The sequence below is a fragment of the Saprolegnia parasitica genome, assembly GCF_000151545.1.
Source record: "Saprolegnia parasitica CBS 223.65 unplaced genomic scaffold supercont2.143, whole genome shotgun sequence".
Taxonomy (NCBI): Eukaryota; Oomycota; class Saprolegniomycetes; order Saprolegniales; family Saprolegniaceae; genus Saprolegnia; species Saprolegnia parasitica.
Genome location: NW_012156537.1, coordinates 47,233 through 62,879, shown reverse-complemented (window position 1 = coordinate 62,879; position 15,647 = coordinate 47,233). Strand labels below are relative to the sequence as shown.

General features: G+C 59.7%; 7 protein-coding genes across 7 annotated transcripts; 2 read left to right on the top strand and 5 right to left on the bottom strand.

Moving 5' to 3' along the window:
* The first annotated feature begins 2,491 nt into the window (after positions 1-2,491).
* SPRG_14910 (hypothetical protein) lies at positions 2,492-3,685 on the top strand. The gene has a single exon (XM_012354046.1). It carries the CDS (start codon positions 2,508-2,510, stop codon positions 3,657-3,659), a length of 1,152 nt encoding a protein of 383 aa, XP_012209436.1. The 5' UTR covers positions 2,492-2,507; the 3' UTR covers positions 3,660-3,685.
* Positions 3,686-4,086: 401 nt separating this feature from the next.
* Positions 4,087-6,940, top strand: SPRG_14909 (hypothetical protein). Its single transcript, XM_012354045.1, has 2 exons — positions 4,087-4,430; positions 4,475-6,940. Exons 1-2 carry the CDS (start codon positions 4,095-4,097, stop codon positions 6,899-6,901), a joined length of 2,763 nt encoding a protein of 920 aa, XP_012209435.1. The 5' UTR covers positions 4,087-4,094; the 3' UTR covers positions 6,902-6,940.
* On the bottom strand, positions 6,903-8,470 carry SPRG_14908 (hypothetical protein). The gene is made up of 4 exons (XM_012354044.1): positions 7,937-8,470; positions 7,694-7,893; positions 7,300-7,645; positions 6,903-7,241 (listed from the first exon to the last, which is right to left on the bottom strand). The coding sequence occupies exons 1-4, from the start codon at positions 8,463-8,465 to the stop codon at positions 6,928-6,930; spliced, it is 1,389 nt and encodes a 462-aa protein (XP_012209434.1). The 5' UTR covers positions 8,466-8,470; the 3' UTR covers positions 6,903-6,927.
* A 318-nt stretch (positions 8,471-8,788) lies between these two features.
* SPRG_14907 (hypothetical protein) lies at positions 8,789-9,942 on the bottom strand (the record flags this gene model as incomplete). The annotated part of the gene is made up of 3 exons (XM_012354043.1): positions 8,789-9,260; positions 9,307-9,530; positions 9,577-9,942. 3 exons carry the CDS (start codon positions 9,940-9,942, stop codon positions 8,789-8,791), a joined length of 1,062 nt encoding a protein of 353 aa, XP_012209433.1.
* Positions 9,943-11,049: 1,107 nt separating this feature from the next.
* SPRG_14906 (hypothetical protein) lies at positions 11,050-13,071 on the bottom strand (the record flags this gene model as incomplete). Its single annotated transcript, XM_012354042.1, has 2 exons — positions 12,740-13,071; positions 11,050-12,693 (listed from the first exon to the last, which is right to left on the bottom strand). Exons 1-2 carry the CDS (start codon positions 13,061-13,063, stop codon positions 11,050-11,052), a joined length of 1,968 nt encoding a protein of 655 aa, XP_012209432.1. The 5' UTR covers positions 13,064-13,071.
* Positions 13,072-13,146: 75 nt separating this feature from the next.
* SPRG_14905 (hypothetical protein) lies at positions 13,147-13,869 on the bottom strand. The gene is made up of 2 exons (XM_012354041.1): positions 13,668-13,869; positions 13,147-13,617 (listed from the first exon to the last, which is right to left on the bottom strand). Exons 1-2 carry the CDS (start codon positions 13,842-13,844, stop codon positions 13,189-13,191), a joined length of 606 nt encoding a protein of 201 aa, XP_012209431.1. The 5' UTR covers positions 13,845-13,869; the 3' UTR covers positions 13,147-13,188.
* Positions 13,870-14,361: 492 nt separating this feature from the next.
* Positions 14,362-14,964, bottom strand: SPRG_14904 (hypothetical protein; the record flags this gene model as incomplete). The annotated part of the gene is made up of 4 exons (XM_012354040.1): positions 14,362-14,375; positions 14,434-14,592; positions 14,644-14,818; positions 14,899-14,964. The coding sequence occupies 4 exons, from the start codon at positions 14,962-14,964 to the stop codon at positions 14,362-14,364; spliced, it is 414 nt and encodes a 137-aa protein (XP_012209430.1).
* Between the last annotated feature and the right edge of the window lie 683 nt (positions 14,965-15,647).

Here is a 15,647-nt window from a genome sequence, read left to right as displayed (position 1 = left end):
CTAAACATGGTTTTCTGCATTTTGGATTAGGCGGTGGCGCCGCCACGATGCCTCCCGCGCGCCGCTGTATCCACCGACCACTTGCTGCCCATCGAGAGAGGACGACGACGATGCGAACGACGACGCGAGTGGCACGAAACAGCACCACCTGGAGTGTGTGCACACGCAAGCTGCCATCTCGAGCTCGCGCCAATGGCGAGAGATTGACATCGACACGGACCTCGACCTACTGCCCCGCGCCCACCACTCGGACGGGATCGACATCGAAGAGGAATCAGCGAGGCCACCGACACTGCCGTCGCCGCATGCGCCGCCCCAGTTTGTCCGACGACCGACTCTGGTGCCGCGAGCCAGTGCTGCGCTGCCGGCCGTCGACACTGAGCCTCTCGTAACGTGGCTTGAGCACCTTCAAGTCAAGCCACTCCCGCGCCTCGACGTACGACTGCACAGTCTTGTTGCAACCTTGATTCACACATGCGGGGTATTGGATAGGGCCATACGCTGGACGCCTTTCGCGACGGCCTTTTGCTCGTGCAGGTCGTCGAGAAGGTCGAGCACATTCGTGTGCTCGAGGGCGTGTGCCGACAGCCCAAAGGCAAGAAAGCACCGTGTCTCCACAATATCAAAAAAGTGCTCGATATCTTGCGGCTCAAAAAGGTAGTTTTGGCGCGGCCAAATATTTCCTTGTGAAAATTGTACAATTTCGTAGACCATGCCGCTTATCATGCTACGCAAAGACCGCGAGATTTACGCCGGGGACCGCACTGTGATCTTGACGCTGCTGGATCACATCCGCAAGGTGCGATGCATGCGCCTCGATACCACATCGACCACGTTGCGCTCGTAGGCGTACGGGTACCAGCATTTGGCCGTCGGCTCGAAACCAAGTACGAGCGCGTAGCGTTTCATCGATCATAAACGTGACAATATTGGACAATGTTCCATGCTATGGTGCCTAAACCAAGAGTGTTTGAACGCACGAGTTCCGAACGACGTGGGGGAAGAGTGAAAAACCTTGTCGACAGTTCGACGAGGTTTGTATGACTATAATGCTTGTTTGACTTGTCGGAAGCAGAGGAAAGCGTCGCGACCGTAGCCAAGGATGGCTCATTCCCACTGCTCAGCACTATCCTGTATGGACTAGGAACGCTTCGTTTCAATCACCTCGCCGTATCGAAAACAGAAAGCGGCGAAATTGATTTCGTACATTCCATGTCCCACCTCCATTCGTATACCGTACTGCAAGAACGGTGGATCACGGTAGGAGATCCGATTAGTGCGGTATGCAAAGCGGTGCGTGCATCTGCACCCCATCCGGTGTTGCGATCACCTTGACGCTGGGTGATTCGGAGGCTACTCTTTATCATGACAGGCGGACGAGGCAGGATCTGTTTAAAATCGGGCTAGGCCAAGCCTTCAACGTGGATGAGCGCTAATAGCTGCGGCATGGATGGGCGCTGATAGCTGCGGCACAGGTGCTTTGCCACGACACAGACGACTGGCGACACGACAGAGTCGTTGCTCGAAAATTTAAAGCTCAAATCAGATTCGCCACCAAACACAAGATTGAGATTCATAGAGTGATCGATGAGCCAGCTAAAGCAATCTGGTCCGTCGACAGGCTTCGTCTGTGCTTTGATCGTAGGGGGCCACGCATCAGTTGCAAAAGCCCTGTCAAAATATTGGGTACCTGCAGGTAATACGTCTCGGGGGGGGTAAGGGCCACGTCAGCCGTGGGTTGGCTCACTTGGGCTCACGGCTTTCAGAAAATGATCAGCATTTCAACTCCTATTGCCGTGTCTTCCGCTTGGACCTACAACTGCCAAGAACACGGCCATCAAGGGAGCAAGAGTCGCTCGACTGCACCTGCTTTTGAGCTTTTAAGTCTCGTCCAAGACCCTGAGGAGCAAGTCGCCGCAGGCCTAGGTATTTGGCTATCAACCTGCTACGAATATGTGAGGGAGGGGGAGGTCGACTTAAAAAGGCAGCACGTATTGTGATAGGGGGTACTCGTGGTGTGTGGACCTCTGTGTGCGCATACGAATCATATGCTGTCGATGGGTCAAACCACCCACGCTTTCTTGGTCCAGCCCAAAACATATGTCTGTTGCGCACGTTGAAGTAGCTTCGGAGGCGCGTGCCAGCCATCCTCTGCACGCCCCTCTCGAAGAGAAGTGTCGCCAAGGATAGTGGTGTCCATCGGACCTATTCAGAACCGCGCAACACCACGTACTGCGCTGCTCTGCGATCAAGGACTCTGTGCTCGAGGCACGCAATCTCGCACTATCATGCTCATCGCCGCCGAGGTCTTTTACGTTCCGAACATATTTACAGTACGTGAGCTGATAGTTAACCGAGGAGTGCTGGACCAAGATTCGCCGACGATGATATCTTACTTAGCACATCTTTGGATGGACAAGTGATCGCGCCGATTCTGTGCGCCCGACGTCGTCGACCTGGCTGCCCCAATCGACTTCATTTTCCAATTCGCCTCGAAAGCATCCAGCATGGCCATTGATCTCGAACGCCCGCAGACGCACCTGCTCCTCAAGGAGGTCGAGCCCATGTCCCGCACGCGCAAGGCCCTCATTGCGCTCGGTACGAGCCTCGCGTTCCTTGGCGCGTACACGGCAACCGTCGCGCACACGGAGCCGGCGCTCCCGTCCTTTAACATGGAGACGGTCCAGCTCGCGGCGTCGGCGGCGTGCACGTTCAACGACGGCGACCTCATCACGGTGCAGGCCGACACGGGCAAGTACCTCGCCCGTTGCAACGGCTGCGTCCCGAACGGCGCCAACCCGGACTCGGCTTTCTTCCACGTGCCGACGCCGACGGGCAATCCGTGGGCTGTCTGGAAGGTCACCAACACGGGCAACGGCAAGCTCGCGCTCCAAGCTGATTCCGGGAGCTACCTCGCGCGCTGCAACAACTGTGCCCCGGGCGCCGCGTACCCAGATGAGGCGTTCGTCCACGTCAAGGACTGGCGCACCGGCCCGTGGGCCCAGTGGACGTGCGTTGACGCTGGCAACGGCAAGATCGCCTTCCAAGCTGACAGCGGCAACTATCTTGCGCGCTGCAACAACTGCGTCAGCGGTGGCGCGTACCCGGACGCTGCCTTTGTGCACGTCAACGCCTACACGAGCGGCCCGTGGGCGCAGTTCACGGTCAACCGCCTGCCGTCGCCCGCGTGCACGTTCACGGATGGCCAAGTCGTGGGCCTCCAAGCCGACACGGGCAAGTTCCTTAGCCGCTGCAACAACTGCATCTCGGGTGCGGCGTACCCAGACTCGGCCATGCTCCACGTGCCGGCGCTCGCGGGCAACCCGTGGTCGCAGTGGAAGGTCTTCAACACGGGCAACGGCAAGCTCGCGTTCCAGGCCGATTCCGGCAACTTTTTGTCCCGTTGCAACAACTGCGCGGCCGGCGCCGCGTACCCGGACGAGGCCTTCGTGCACGTCAAGAACTGGCGCGATGGCCCGTGGGCGCAGTTTACGTGCGTGGATCTCGGCAACGGCAAGATCGGTCTCCAGGCCGACACGGGCAAGTTTGTCTCGCGCTGCAACAACTGCGTCCGCGGCGCGTACCCTGACTCGGTCATGATGCACGTCGGTAACGCCAAGGACGGCGCGTGGGCGCAGTGGACGGTCGTCAAGCCCTAAGCCAACCACCCGCATCTCCCGTCCGCCCGCCGCTGTCGCGCGCCTATTTTGCATGTTTTGGAGGTGTACCCTCATATGAATGGACGGGTTGATGGTTGATGATGATCGTTGTTGTTGTTGTGGTGGTGGTGGGAATATGCAAGGAAGAGCTGCTTGCGTTGTGTTGGACGTGGCGACGAGCGGAGAAAGCGCCACCTTTGACCTTTGGCTCGTCGTACTGCGATGGAATATATGGATGCGATCGGGCGTCTGCCATGCGGTCGATGGAAGGATCAGGCGGAGGTCATTTACTTCCAAAACTAGAGCCGGCTCATTGTGGGCGCTGGTGACGCTGTCGCGTCGGTTGGCGATTTTGCTTCGTGGGTCGTCCCGCACGCTGCTATTCATAGCCACCTTAACGCGGAGGCTCGTAGAAAGGCCAGAAATAGACGGGGCATGGCGTCGCGCCTCGCCCAGCGGCGGTCCGTGGCCGCCCCGACGCGCCTCCAGACGACCGCAGACGCCACCAAACCTCGACTGTCAATCGCGAGCCCTCGCAGCAGTACCATCCCACCGGCGAGCAAGACACCGCCCGCCAAGACACGCCCGCCGCCCGCGCCAACGTCGACGATACCAAAACCACGACCGTCGACGACGCCGTCGTCACAGATTCAGCGCACGGCAACAAGCCGCGTGTCATCCGCACCTCGGTCGACGGTACCGGAGAAGAAGCCACTGCTCACGCGACAAGCGACCACGTCGTCGTTGCTCAAGCCACCGCATGCGATCGAGGTAGTACATCTCATGTGTGCATGTTTCTAGCTGCCAACTCCTAGACGTCGTCCAAGACCAACAAGCCTGTGATGCGCAAGACAGCATCGCTCTCGACACCGGCGCTCGTGCTTGCGACAGCGCGGCCGATCGAGGCGGCGGCGATGGCAGCGCTGCAGTCGTCGCCAACCGCCAAGGCTGCCTCCGACCTCGAGCTCGCGATCGAACGCGAAGAAGGTGCGGCCAAGCTCGCAGCGTGCAACGAATCGCTGGAAGCCAGGGACGCGGAGTTGGCAGCGTCGGTATCGGAGCTGGCTACCAAGGACGCAGCGCTGGCTGCGAAAGATGCCACGATTGCTGAATTCACCACCGCTTGCGCCCGGTTCAAGGCCGACTGCGAGTCGTATGCGACGACGGCGCTCAACTGGAAAAGCAAATGCGAGGCCGCCGAGGCCGCCGTTGTCGTGTGGCAAGGCAAGTGCGAGGCGCTGACGCGCGAGCTTCAGCACGCACAATCCAACGCAGTGTCAAAAGAGGATTTGCTCAAGCCCACCATGGCACGCCGGAGCAGCTCGTCGGTGCTATTGCGCGCCAACGCCGCATGGGTCCAAGCCGCCGAGGGCCTCGAGCACCACTTGGCGGACGCGGAGACGCTCATCCAGCACTTTCACAGCGACAGTGACGCGCCAACGTCACCGATGCAGCGAACGGCATCGTTGGTGCTGCCTGACACGATCGCAGCGCTCGACGCGCAGCTCCAGCGGATGCCGCTCCAGCTCGAAGACGAGACGATGGCGAGCCAGCAAGGCTACGAGCGCGAGCTCTTCAACCTCAAGAAGGAGCTCCGGCGTCTCGGCGAGTACGTGCGGTCGCAGCAAAGCGTGACGCTCCTCGAAGACGAGTTCAAGCAGTACAAGCTCAGCACGGAAGAGAAGCTCCATCGGTCCCACGACGAGCTCCATAGCCTCCGCGCCAAGCTCTTGGGGCTGGCCAAGACGCACTGCGAGCAGATGGGTGAGGCCGTCACGCGCATGAATGTGCTCGAAGATACGATCGAAGCGCTCCAAGCTGGCGCACCCGTCGCCGAGCCCGACGTCGCGGCGTGGAAAGTCGAGCGCGACCAGCTGGGCGCCACGATCGCGTCGTACGAGCGCACGCACATCGAGCTCCAGGCGCAGCTGGCGACACTCCAAGCGTCGGTCGTGAGCATGAACGAGGAGAAGCTGTCGCTCACGGCGCAGTGCTCGTCGCTACAGAGTGCGCTCGCCAGCCGCAAGGACGTCGACGGCGTATGGGACGTCATGTCGTCGACGTCGGCGTGGGTCGTCGACGTCCTGCGGGCGCAGCTCGACCAATGCTACCTCCAGCGCACTGTCTATGCTCGAGGACCATCATCATCTGCGTCGTCGAGCGCTCGGGTGCGCGAACTCGAAGCGCAGGTGCGCGCTGTGAACGCCACGCTGCAGGATCGCGAGTCTCAGGTGCGCGAACTCGAGAGCCAAGTACGGGACCTCGAAGTGGTTGCGAGCGCCAACGTGGACATGGAAAACCTGCAGCTACAACTGGACGGGCAGGAACGCCAGCTCACAGCGCTTCGTGCGCAAAAACACCACGAGAGTGTCGAGAGCCACGCACGGATCGTTGCGCTCGAACTTGAGCGCGACGAACTTGAATCTGGAGCGCGCGAATCGGCCGTGCAGCTGCAGCAGCTCCAGAAGCACATTGTGTCACTCACCGCGCGGTACGACCAGGAGCAAGCGAATAGCGTGCAGCTGGATGCGACGCTGGAGGCGCAGCAAGCGCACATCACGGCGCTCGAGCGCACGAAGGCCACGATGGCGACCAAGATGGCGCAGCTGGAGCGGGCGCTCGCCCTCGCCGATAAGCAGCACGCGACGCATCGACAGCTCTTGGACCGCGACCACACGGCCTCGGCGACGCTGCACTTGGAGATCGCGCACTTGAAAAAGCAGAACGACGGGCTCGCCCAGCTCCTCGGTCGCCAAGAAGCCGCACTCAACGATGCGCACAAGAACGTGGCCGACCTCGAGGGTCAAGTCGAGCGCTACCAGCTGCAGCAAGTCGAGTTGGATCAGTACAAGCACGAGGTCGAGGCCATGGAGGAGATCCTAGAGGCCAGCAGTCCGCTTCATGGCGCGGCCGTGCGCCCGCACGTGTTCCCGGCCTCGTCGCCGCCGTCGCCAAGTGCGAAGCGAAGCCTCGATCCCGCCGCCCACGTGGCCATGTGGCGCGAGCGCTGCGCTGCGCTGGAAGGTACTAACGCCGCGCTGCTGGCAAAGCTCCAAGCAAAGGACGAGCCTGACATCCGCTTCTACGTCGCTCAAGTAGATGGTCTCGAAGAGCGCCTTGGCGAGCAAGCGGCCATGTACCAAGGCCTCCTCGACGACGCCCAAGCGCGCTGCGCCGAGCTCAGCGCCAAGTACGACGCTGTAATGCGACAGCTGCCGACCAGCCAAGACCAAAGCACATAGCGTCATAGTAATCGTAACCTTCGTGCTTAGAGCTCCTCCTTGATACTGGCAAAGAACGTCGTTGCGGGGCGGGGCAGGTGTAGGTGCGCGAGGATGAGGTGCGCGGCGTTGCGGCCGCTGAGCGCGCTCATCTCCATCGCACTCGCCGCGTTCTCGATTGCATTGGGGTATACGACGCCAGGCAGCACCTTGAACGGGCCAAAAACTTCCGGCACGTGGAACGTTGGGTAGGCCGCCCACGGATATGTTGCGACAATCTCGAACGGCGGCTCAAAAAAGGCGGCCAAGACGGCCGATGTCATGGGCGCTCGCGAAAAGACCTTGTACAAGCTCACGCCATCTACCTCCACGCTCCATGTGTTACCGTGCCTCAAGATGACGCCATCAGTAGCACGTACCTTGGCGGTACTGCAATCCGATCGACGAGAATGGAAGCGACGCGTTCTCGGTCGTCAAGATCGTCTCGGGCACGTCACTGCGTTGCTGAAAGTACGCGGGTGTCAACTCGCCTTGGACAAACGTCGTGTGCGTCATTTGGAATGGACGTGGCGCAATGTGCACATGCGCTGGCAGCGCCACGTTGCTGAGCTCGAGTGGCGTGGCGACGACGACGCCACTGCATGTAACCCAGCTCCCGCGGGAGGTCATGAGCTTCAACGTGCCGTCGGCGTTGGGCGTGATGGACGTGATGGTCGTGTTAAGGTACACGTTGGCTTTGGCCTCGCGGAAGAGGCCTTCGGGGATCTATCGATGGCCGCGTATATAGGAAGACGCGAATCCAGAACGCTAAACCTGGTAGTCGCCACCGGCGATCGCACGCAGGTCGTCGCCCGAGCCAGCGAGCCCCACGAGACCGCCAAAGCCACTCATCGTCGTGTTCTGGCCATAGTTGACGCGCGTAATGCCGGCCATGAGCTCGTTGATGAGCCGCGGGCTCACGCCGTTGGCCACCATGATGGCTTCGAGCGACGTCTGTGTCGTCTCCAAGAGACCTACTCGCATTTGCTGCGGTCCTTTGAAGAAAGAGCAGCGTACCGAGGGCCGCGATGAGCTCCGTGGGTGACGTGTAGGCGGCGCCGTTGTCCTGCAACGCGTAGATGGCGTCAAATTTGTCGAGTGTTTCCTGAACGACGTCCTTCATGCGCTTGAGATTGAGCGGCCCGTAGCGCCAGAGCATCTTGGCCATCGTCACGTAGCTCGACGTCGACGTCTCGATGGCAAAGTCGTCGCCCGTAAAGATGCCCATGCGCGAGTTGCCGCCTGTAAACTGCCCGGGCTTGACGAGCTTAAGGCCAAGTCGCTGCGCAAAGCCGACCATGTACTTGTTGTTGACGTGGATGATCGTCCCGCCGGCCTCGATCTTGACGCCGCGGTACGGGAACGCGTGCATGCGACCGCCAATGCGGTCTTCCTTCTCAAAGACGCTGAGGTGGACGCCCGCGTCCGCGAGGAAGTGGGCGGTGCTAGCGCCCGCAATGCCCGAGCCCACGATGCACACATGCGGCGCTTCGGCGACGACGCACGTAATCGCAGCAGCCGCTAGAAGACCAAGACGCAGCAGCATCGTGCCAATCCGAATCTGGCAAGCGCCGGTGCTGGCCCCAAGATCGCAAATGTACCGTACAGAGCGGTAAAGTACGGTCATTTTGGTCATTTTGTGGCAAAAGCGCCTTTTTACGGCAAACTCAGACATCGGCAAAGTGCGGCAAACTCGCAGTGCCGTGTACGATGTACTCTATCCATGTACGCATCTCGCTGCTATGGGATACGCCTGTCGCTCGTTGCTTTGATGTAAGTAGGATCCTGCAGGTGCCACGATATTATAGATTGGGATCCCCATTTTTGACGAATATATTTTCTTATTTTGTGCATCGCACTCTCGGAGCGTTAGGGCTCATCTTGTGCCGTCGCCGCCTGGCACGCGCAATAGTCATTGACGCGGTCTTGGCAGGCTGCAGCGACTGCGGTTCCGTTGAACACCGCTGGCGGCTTGATGACGTCATCGAGAGGCGCGATCGCTCGCGAGCTGGTGGAGAGTACGAGAAAGGACGTCGCGAAGAGATTTGCGGCGTCGACATGGTAGCGACCTGGCGGCCACGCACGTCCGTCGCGGTCGAGTCGGATGCCCGCAAGCGCGGTGGTCGGCGGCAGCGTCACGACCACTTCGAGCAAATCGCGCCGACCTTCTGCGTCCGTGATGTGCATGTGAATTTGCGTCACGTTAACACCGCTCGGTACCGCGAGACCGAGCCAGATACCCTCGGCGTGGTCGTTCAAGACGACGCCTGGTAGTCCCTGGATGCTTTGGCCGTCCCAGCCGTCCGACACGACCACCGCCAGACCCGGCGTCCGATACGTTCTACCGAGACAACGTGTCAAAAAGATGGCTGGAGGTGTGTGTGTACGCATGGTCGATGAAGTAGAGGCGCGTCGACACCGTCCTTGAGAGAGATGTCGGTGTAAGCGCGCCCGTCACGGTCACGTCCATAGGGCAGGCGGCCAGCGGCGCCGTGATCTCGTCCTCGTAGCGCATCGTTGCGTTGGTCACTCGCGGCTGACTGCAGGTAAAGTTGGCGTCGCCCGGCCACGTCTCAAGATACAAACGGCCAACGACATAGTCGGCCACAACCTACGCACCCAAGCCTCATAAACGAGTCGTTTTCCTACTGACGTACGTGTATGTGGTCGCGGTCGAGCGCTGGGCAGACGGCCGGCAGCAGCTTGGTGCGTGGTACAATGTCAATGCACTGGGTCGAGTCGCAAATCGAGGCGGCGCGGGCGGCGACAAACGACGGCGGCGCGTCCGGCTGCCACGTAGTACTGTACTGCAGCGAGAGCGTCGTCAAGGTCGCCACGGCGATGATGGCTGCGAAGAGGATCTTGAGGCGCCGCCAGCGCTGGAGCCGCGCTCGCTGGTGCTGCTCGATCTGAGAGAGGTAGCTGTTCATGTGCAGTGGTGCGCGCCGCCGGGGGTTGTTCAAGAGACTGCATACTTCGTCGTCGTCGTCGCTCCCGACGGGGTACTCGTCGCGGTACGACATGATCCTTTTGGATCCCGTTGGATTCTTTCGAAATTGACGTGGTCTTATTTTCTGACGTGGCGGCGTCTTATGCGTTTATTCGATGTTTGTGGGTTAAACTTGCCAATGTGGGTTTTTTATCGTCTTCAGCACCAGTGGCGGCCACGTCATCCGGTCGGTGGAGCTTCGCCAGCAACGTCCGGTGGAGCTTCGCCAACAACGTCCCGTGTGATGGCCAAGCGAGTAGGATACAAGAAAATCACTTTAAGGATGGAACTTGCAGCCAAGCAGTCACAAGACAACAAGACGCCCAAGAAGTAGCTCTTGAGAGAAGTGGTAGAACAACTTTCTAGGCAATGTACTCTCATACTTAGAAGCTTCCCGTGACGATACGTCAGATCTCGAGAATTCTTGACACCTTTCACACTTGAAAGATGTGGGGATGAGGAAATTAGGAGGTTAAGACATGAAAAAGGTTCTCCAAGTGCGCGTGGAAGCTGTCAATGATCAAGTTGCAACCAACAACTATCCCGTTTGACACTACAATGCAGGCACAGGTTGCATCTTCTTCCCAACTTAGGGACCCGTCCCATGTAGACTCTCCAATTTAATTAGCAACACACATTGTCGAGAATGTGTGGCGCTTTTCCTGATTTGCAAAATTTGGGTGTCTGTGATTGGCCGAAATCCACCAATCAGAAGCGAAACCGCAGGTAAAAGGGACTGTGAAACTCTGAAACGGCCACCACGATGTTGCGCTCGTCACGCCCTGTCGCTGTCGCTATACAAAGGGACTCGATAAGCAAGTGCAATTCCTATTCAGTCTTCAACTTTACAGCATGTCAACAAGCTACTCGGCCGTCTCCCTGGCCTTTGCCAACACCCGCCGAAGTTACTACAAGCGCGCCGCCAACGGCAACGCCGACGCGTCCGTCCTTCGCGTCGCAGTGATCCTCACGCTGTTTATCTTTGCTCTTGTTGTCACCACATGCATGGTGATCCGCAACTACGTATCCGACCATCGCAAAACGCGCCAGCTAACAGCACTTCATTCGACGAGCTTCCAAGACGTGTCACGAGACTAACATATTGCACTATATATCTCTTTATTCTTGTGTTTCGAAGCACCTAGACGGTCTTGGTGTAGGCCATAATGGCGGCTGCATGCAAGGCTATGGTCGCAGCACAGGACGACTGGAGCTCCGAGACCTCCTGCGCCGCCCGCTCGGCCTCGCGCTGCCACGCCAATGCCTCCACCTTGAGCGGCTGTTGCTGACCCGTAGCCGCCTTATCGTTCGCTCGTACGTCGTTCAAGACGCGCTCGATCGTGGCGGCCTTGCGCTCCATGTGGCGCAGCTCCGTCTCCTTGGTCGCAAGCGCTTTGCGGGCGGAGGCCAGCGACTCGTGCACCGTGCGCTGCGCCAGCACGCTTCGTTCCAGATGGCTGTTGCGGCGTCGGAGGTTCGCGCGTACGAAGCGATGGCGTGCAAGGCTCTCTTGCACGCGCCCATAGGCGCGCCGCGCATCATCGAGCTCCTTTGTCAATGCCGCGTGGTCGTTGCGAGGTTCGCGTGCGCCGAGTTCGTGCTGCAGGGCTTGAAGCTGTTGTTGCAACGCGGTGGTGTCGCGCTTGTACTTTTCCTGTTGCTTCTTCAAGCTGGCCGCGACACCTCGGTATTGCTGCTGCCAGACTTCGACGTCGACAAGCGGCGATGTTGGGCTGGACGCTGTCGTTGTCTTCTGGGCACGGGCCAGTTCGGCAAGCAAGCTGTCGCAGCGGCCTTGCAGCGAGACGATCAGCGCAGTCTTGGCCGCAACCTCCTGCGCCGCGACGCGTGCGTCTCGGAGCTCGGCGGTTTGATCCTGCAGGCACTTGGCTTGGATCTCTGCGCGACCTTGAAGTTCGCGAATCACGTTGCGTGCGATGTTTAGCTGCTTGCGCACGTGTTCGTACTTGCGTTGTGCACTGCTACCATCCTTTATGTCGTCGGTCACCGTTGTTTCAGGCGTACAATCGCGTTGGGCGAGCTGCAGTTGGAGCTCGGCTACTTGCTCGTCGTGGTCGTTGGACAAATGCACAATGTGCTGCTTGAAGCGCCGGAGCTCGTTCTCGAGTTCGCGCACCTTGGCCTCAGGCAACACCGCACGCAGACTCGCCACTTCGGCTTTCAACGCTTGAATCTGAAGTTCGTGCGCAGGAGGCGCGTCACACCCAAGGTCATTGTCGTTGTCGTCGTCCTCGAATTGGAGATGCCCCGGCATGCAGTGCTCGGCCGACGCCAGCTCGCCGTCGTCACTCCGGAATCGCTCGACGATCGTCGCGCTCGCATCGTCGTCGTCGTCGCCCACGTCCCATGAGTTGGAGACCACGGTGAGGCGGCCGGCATCTTGCAGCGCCTCGTGCTCGACTACAAGATCTTCGTACTTTTTCTTCCAGACGAGCGCCTTGTCGGCGAGCGTGTTGCAGTCGCCTTGAAACTTGGCGCAAATCTTCTGCGTGTCGGTCAAGACCGACTGGAGATGCGCGATTTGCTGCTGCAAATGGCGCACGACGTCGTCTTTGGTTGCCGCGCTCGCTTCGAGCGACTGCTTCGTTCGCTCGAGCGCTTCCACTTGGCTCTTCCAATCGGCGACGGTCTCGGGCTTGATGCCGGCATATCCGGAGACATCGTTGGCCGAGGAGGATGGTGGTGCTGGTGTCGCCTTGCTGCGCGCCTCCACGCTTTGGTCGATTGTCCTCGCCGCTTTGCTTCGGGGCGTCAGTCGCTTCGCCTACATGCAAGCATAGGAAAATGCCTTCTCGCCGAGTGCGCGCTACCTCGATCGAGCTACTACTCGTCGCCGATCGTGGTCGAGTTATTGCCGACGGTCGCCGCTCTGGAGGCGAAGTGCGCGGTGAGACCAGATGCGACACCATCGACTGCGTGCGCTGTGGCTTGGACGGCGCGCTTGTCACAATAGCTGGGGGCGGCGGAGATGTCTTGAGCTTGGACGCTGCGACGGCTTTGCCGCTAGTGGGGGCCTTCACGGCGTCACTCGATGCGCTTGGTGGCACGGGAATCCCGCTGTCGGAGAGCTTGCGCTCCAGCGCCCGCCGAGGGTGGGCGCTCGCAGGCCGGACGAGCGGCCGCCCTGAGCTCATGCTATCGATGCAAATTTAGAACTGCAGTGAAGCGAGCCAAGATAGACACCCGGGGTAGGGCGAAGGACTAAAAATAGAGACAATGTTGCCCGCAGTTTATGTTACAAGGTTTAGCGATCGGAAAGTTACGAGGGCGTCGCCTTCTTTGCTGGCGCGTCGTCTGCCTCGACCAGTAGGATACTGCGCAACTCGAGCACGGCTTCGTCGGTAGCAGTCGACGGGCTTGGAACCTCGTGGTCGCGTGCGGAGAGAGCTTCGTAGCGCGCCTTCCAGCTCGCCGCGCTCTCTGCTAGCAGCTCGCAGTCGGCTTGGAGACGGGTGCATGTCTGCGTAAAGGTGCTTATGATTGCGTCCTTGTCCGCGAGCGTCGCTTGCAGCTGATGGTAGTGCATTGTCATCTCTTCGAGCTGACGCTCCAGGTCGGCCGTCTTGGGCGGACTCGAATTGCTCGGGCGGCGTGTCACGGGCTCAGGGCGAAAATCGAGCTTGGGCGACCGGCGGGACATGAGCATCGGGTTGCCAGGCGGGTGGCAGAGCATCTTGGGCGGGGACTCCTATAAACGCACATGTCGATGTGAGAGGGATTTTGCAGGCGCGAATGTACCTCGTCGGCGGGGCCGTACTTCTGGATGCTCGACGTGGTCTCCTGCATGTACCGCGGCCGGGCTTCGCCACAGTCGGTGCGCAAAAGGTCCCTCGTCGGCGCCGACGTGACCGACGACCGCACCGACCGACTGCGGCTAATGTGGGGTGGGCTCACAGACCGTGGCGGCGACTCCATGCGTCTCTCTTGTGCGTGGCGCTGCTGTTTCAACTGCGTGCCAACGCTGCCGCGTGTAAGAATAGAAAGGCCGGGCGCCGTTACAAAACCGATGGTATTCATACGTGGCACCCGCTGCGTCAAGAAGCCGAACCATGTGCCCAACTCCCTCGGTACGTACTCCACTTGAAAGGCGAGCCGTTCAAACTGTGATGCTCTGTTCCAAGTCCTCGATTTCGCTGCCGGGCTCCAGTGAATAGACACCCTGGTGATTGAATCCTCGACATCCAAAACCCTTGCAAAGACGACACGAGTATATACAAAGAGCAGTGCCATGACTCACGAGGTTAGCTATACGCCATGCACACAAGCGCGCTACAGTAGCGGGCAGGAGATGTGATTGGTTGGTTTAGGGCTTGACGACGGCCAACTGCACCCACGCGCCGTCCTTGGGTGCAGGCCACCGCGAACGCCGTTGTTGCACCGCGCAAGGCAATTACCGCTGTCGGCTTGGAAGGTGATCTTGCCGTTGCTAGCGTCAACGCACGTCCACTAGGCCCACGGGCCGGTGCGCCCGTCCTTGACGTGGACAAACACGTCGTCCGGGTACGCGGCGCCCGGGGCACAGCTGTTGCAGCGCGCCAGTTAGCTCCCGGAATCGGCTTTAGCGCGAGCTTGCCATTGCCCGTGTTGGTGACCTTCCAGACAGCCCACGGGTTGCCCGTCAGCGTCGGCACGTGGGAGAAAGCCGAGTCTGGGTCGGCGCTCGCTGCACGTGGCGCCTCGGTAGCGTCCTTTTTTCTTGGCTCTGCTTTAGGACAAGGCTGAAAGGGCGGCTTGCGTCGGCCTATCTGGTAGTGGACCGGGCTCAGCGCACCGCCGAGCGCGATGACTTTGTCTGTGTACTTATTGATGCTGGCGACTGGCGGTGGCGCGGTCTCGTCGGGCGCAAAGAGGTCGATGCCCGGCGGCGTCGGCTTGGTCTTCTTGAGCGCCTCGGCGCGGCCGTCAAGGTCCGCTTCTCGTGGAAGGCAGCGCGCTCTGCCTCTTGGTGCAGCCGCTCGTCGCGCCGGACCTTCCCGATGTTCGCGCGCGTCCACACCACTTTTTGTGCATGTGGCTCGCCGAGCTGGAATGCCATCCTTGATTTTTTCTAGCCAATCACAAGACTTTGTTCACGACTGTTAAATAGTGTGCGCCCCATGCAGCACAACGACGAGTAGCAGCCCACAGACGCGCCAGCGCCACGTTGCAGCCGGGTATACCTCTCCACACACTTCTTGAATGACGTAAATGGCGTTTCCGACGCTGCACGTAGCGCAATCACGCGCAAATCCATTTTCCATTTTTCGAGGTGGTGGCTTGCCCAAATACTTTACGTGACATCTTGGGTTCCAAAGCTCCAAGGACCGTAAGACTGGCTGCCACAGTTGGCGATGGGTCTGACCCGGTGTGCGACCAGCTTGTTGGTCGCTGTCGTGGCTTGGGCACTCACACCAAACTGGAACTACCGAGCGTTCGGTTTTCAGGAAATTTGACATGCAATTTCGGTTGGAAATGCGTCGAAATCGCGGAAACCGAGGACGCAGACTCTATTTATTCATGTTCAAGAGCGTGTTGCATGTGGCCGAGAGAGGCAAAGTGCGCGTGATACCGCTGCGTGATGAGGCCTTGTATCCCGTACAGTATTTCAGTATAGCGGAAAAGCACACTATATCAACAAGTTATTTGCCGCTGTCATTTGCTCTCGCTACAGAGCTCGCGCGGCGACGTCACATAGCATTTTGGACCCCCCAAAGTGTGGTCTAGCACTCTGGCAAGTAT

Coding starts and splice junctions, on each gene's coding strand:
- SPRG_14909 (XM_012354045.1), top strand. CDS start 4,095: ATGGCGTCGCGCCTCGCCCAGCGGCGGTCCGTGGCCGCCCCGACGCGC. Junction 4,431..4,474: donor AGCCACCGCATGCGATCGAG/GTAGTACATCTC, acceptor GCCAACTCCTAG/ACGTCGTCCAAGACCAACAA.
- SPRG_14905 (XM_012354041.1), bottom strand. CDS start 13,844: ATGGAGTCGCCGCCACGGTCTGTGAGCCCACCCCACATTAGCCGCAGT. Junction 13,618..13,667: donor AGTACGGCCCCGCCGACGAG/GTACATTCGCGC, acceptor GTGCGTTTATAG/GAGTCCCCGCCCAAGATGCT.
- SPRG_14908 (XM_012354044.1), bottom strand. CDS start 8,465: ATGCTGCTGCGTCTTGGTCTTCTAGCGGCTGCTGCGATTACGTGCGTC. Junction 7,646..7,693: donor TCGCCGGTGGCGACTACCAG/GTTTAGCGTTCT, acceptor GGCCATCGATAG/ATCCCCGAAGGCCTCTTCCG. Junction 7,242..7,299: donor CGGATTGCAGTACCGCCAAG/GTACGTGCTACT, acceptor GCGTGGAGGTAG/ATGGCGTGAGCTTGTACAAG.
- SPRG_14910 (XM_012354046.1), top strand. CDS start 2,508: ATGGCCATTGATCTCGAACGCCCGCAGACGCACCTGCTCCTCAAGGAG.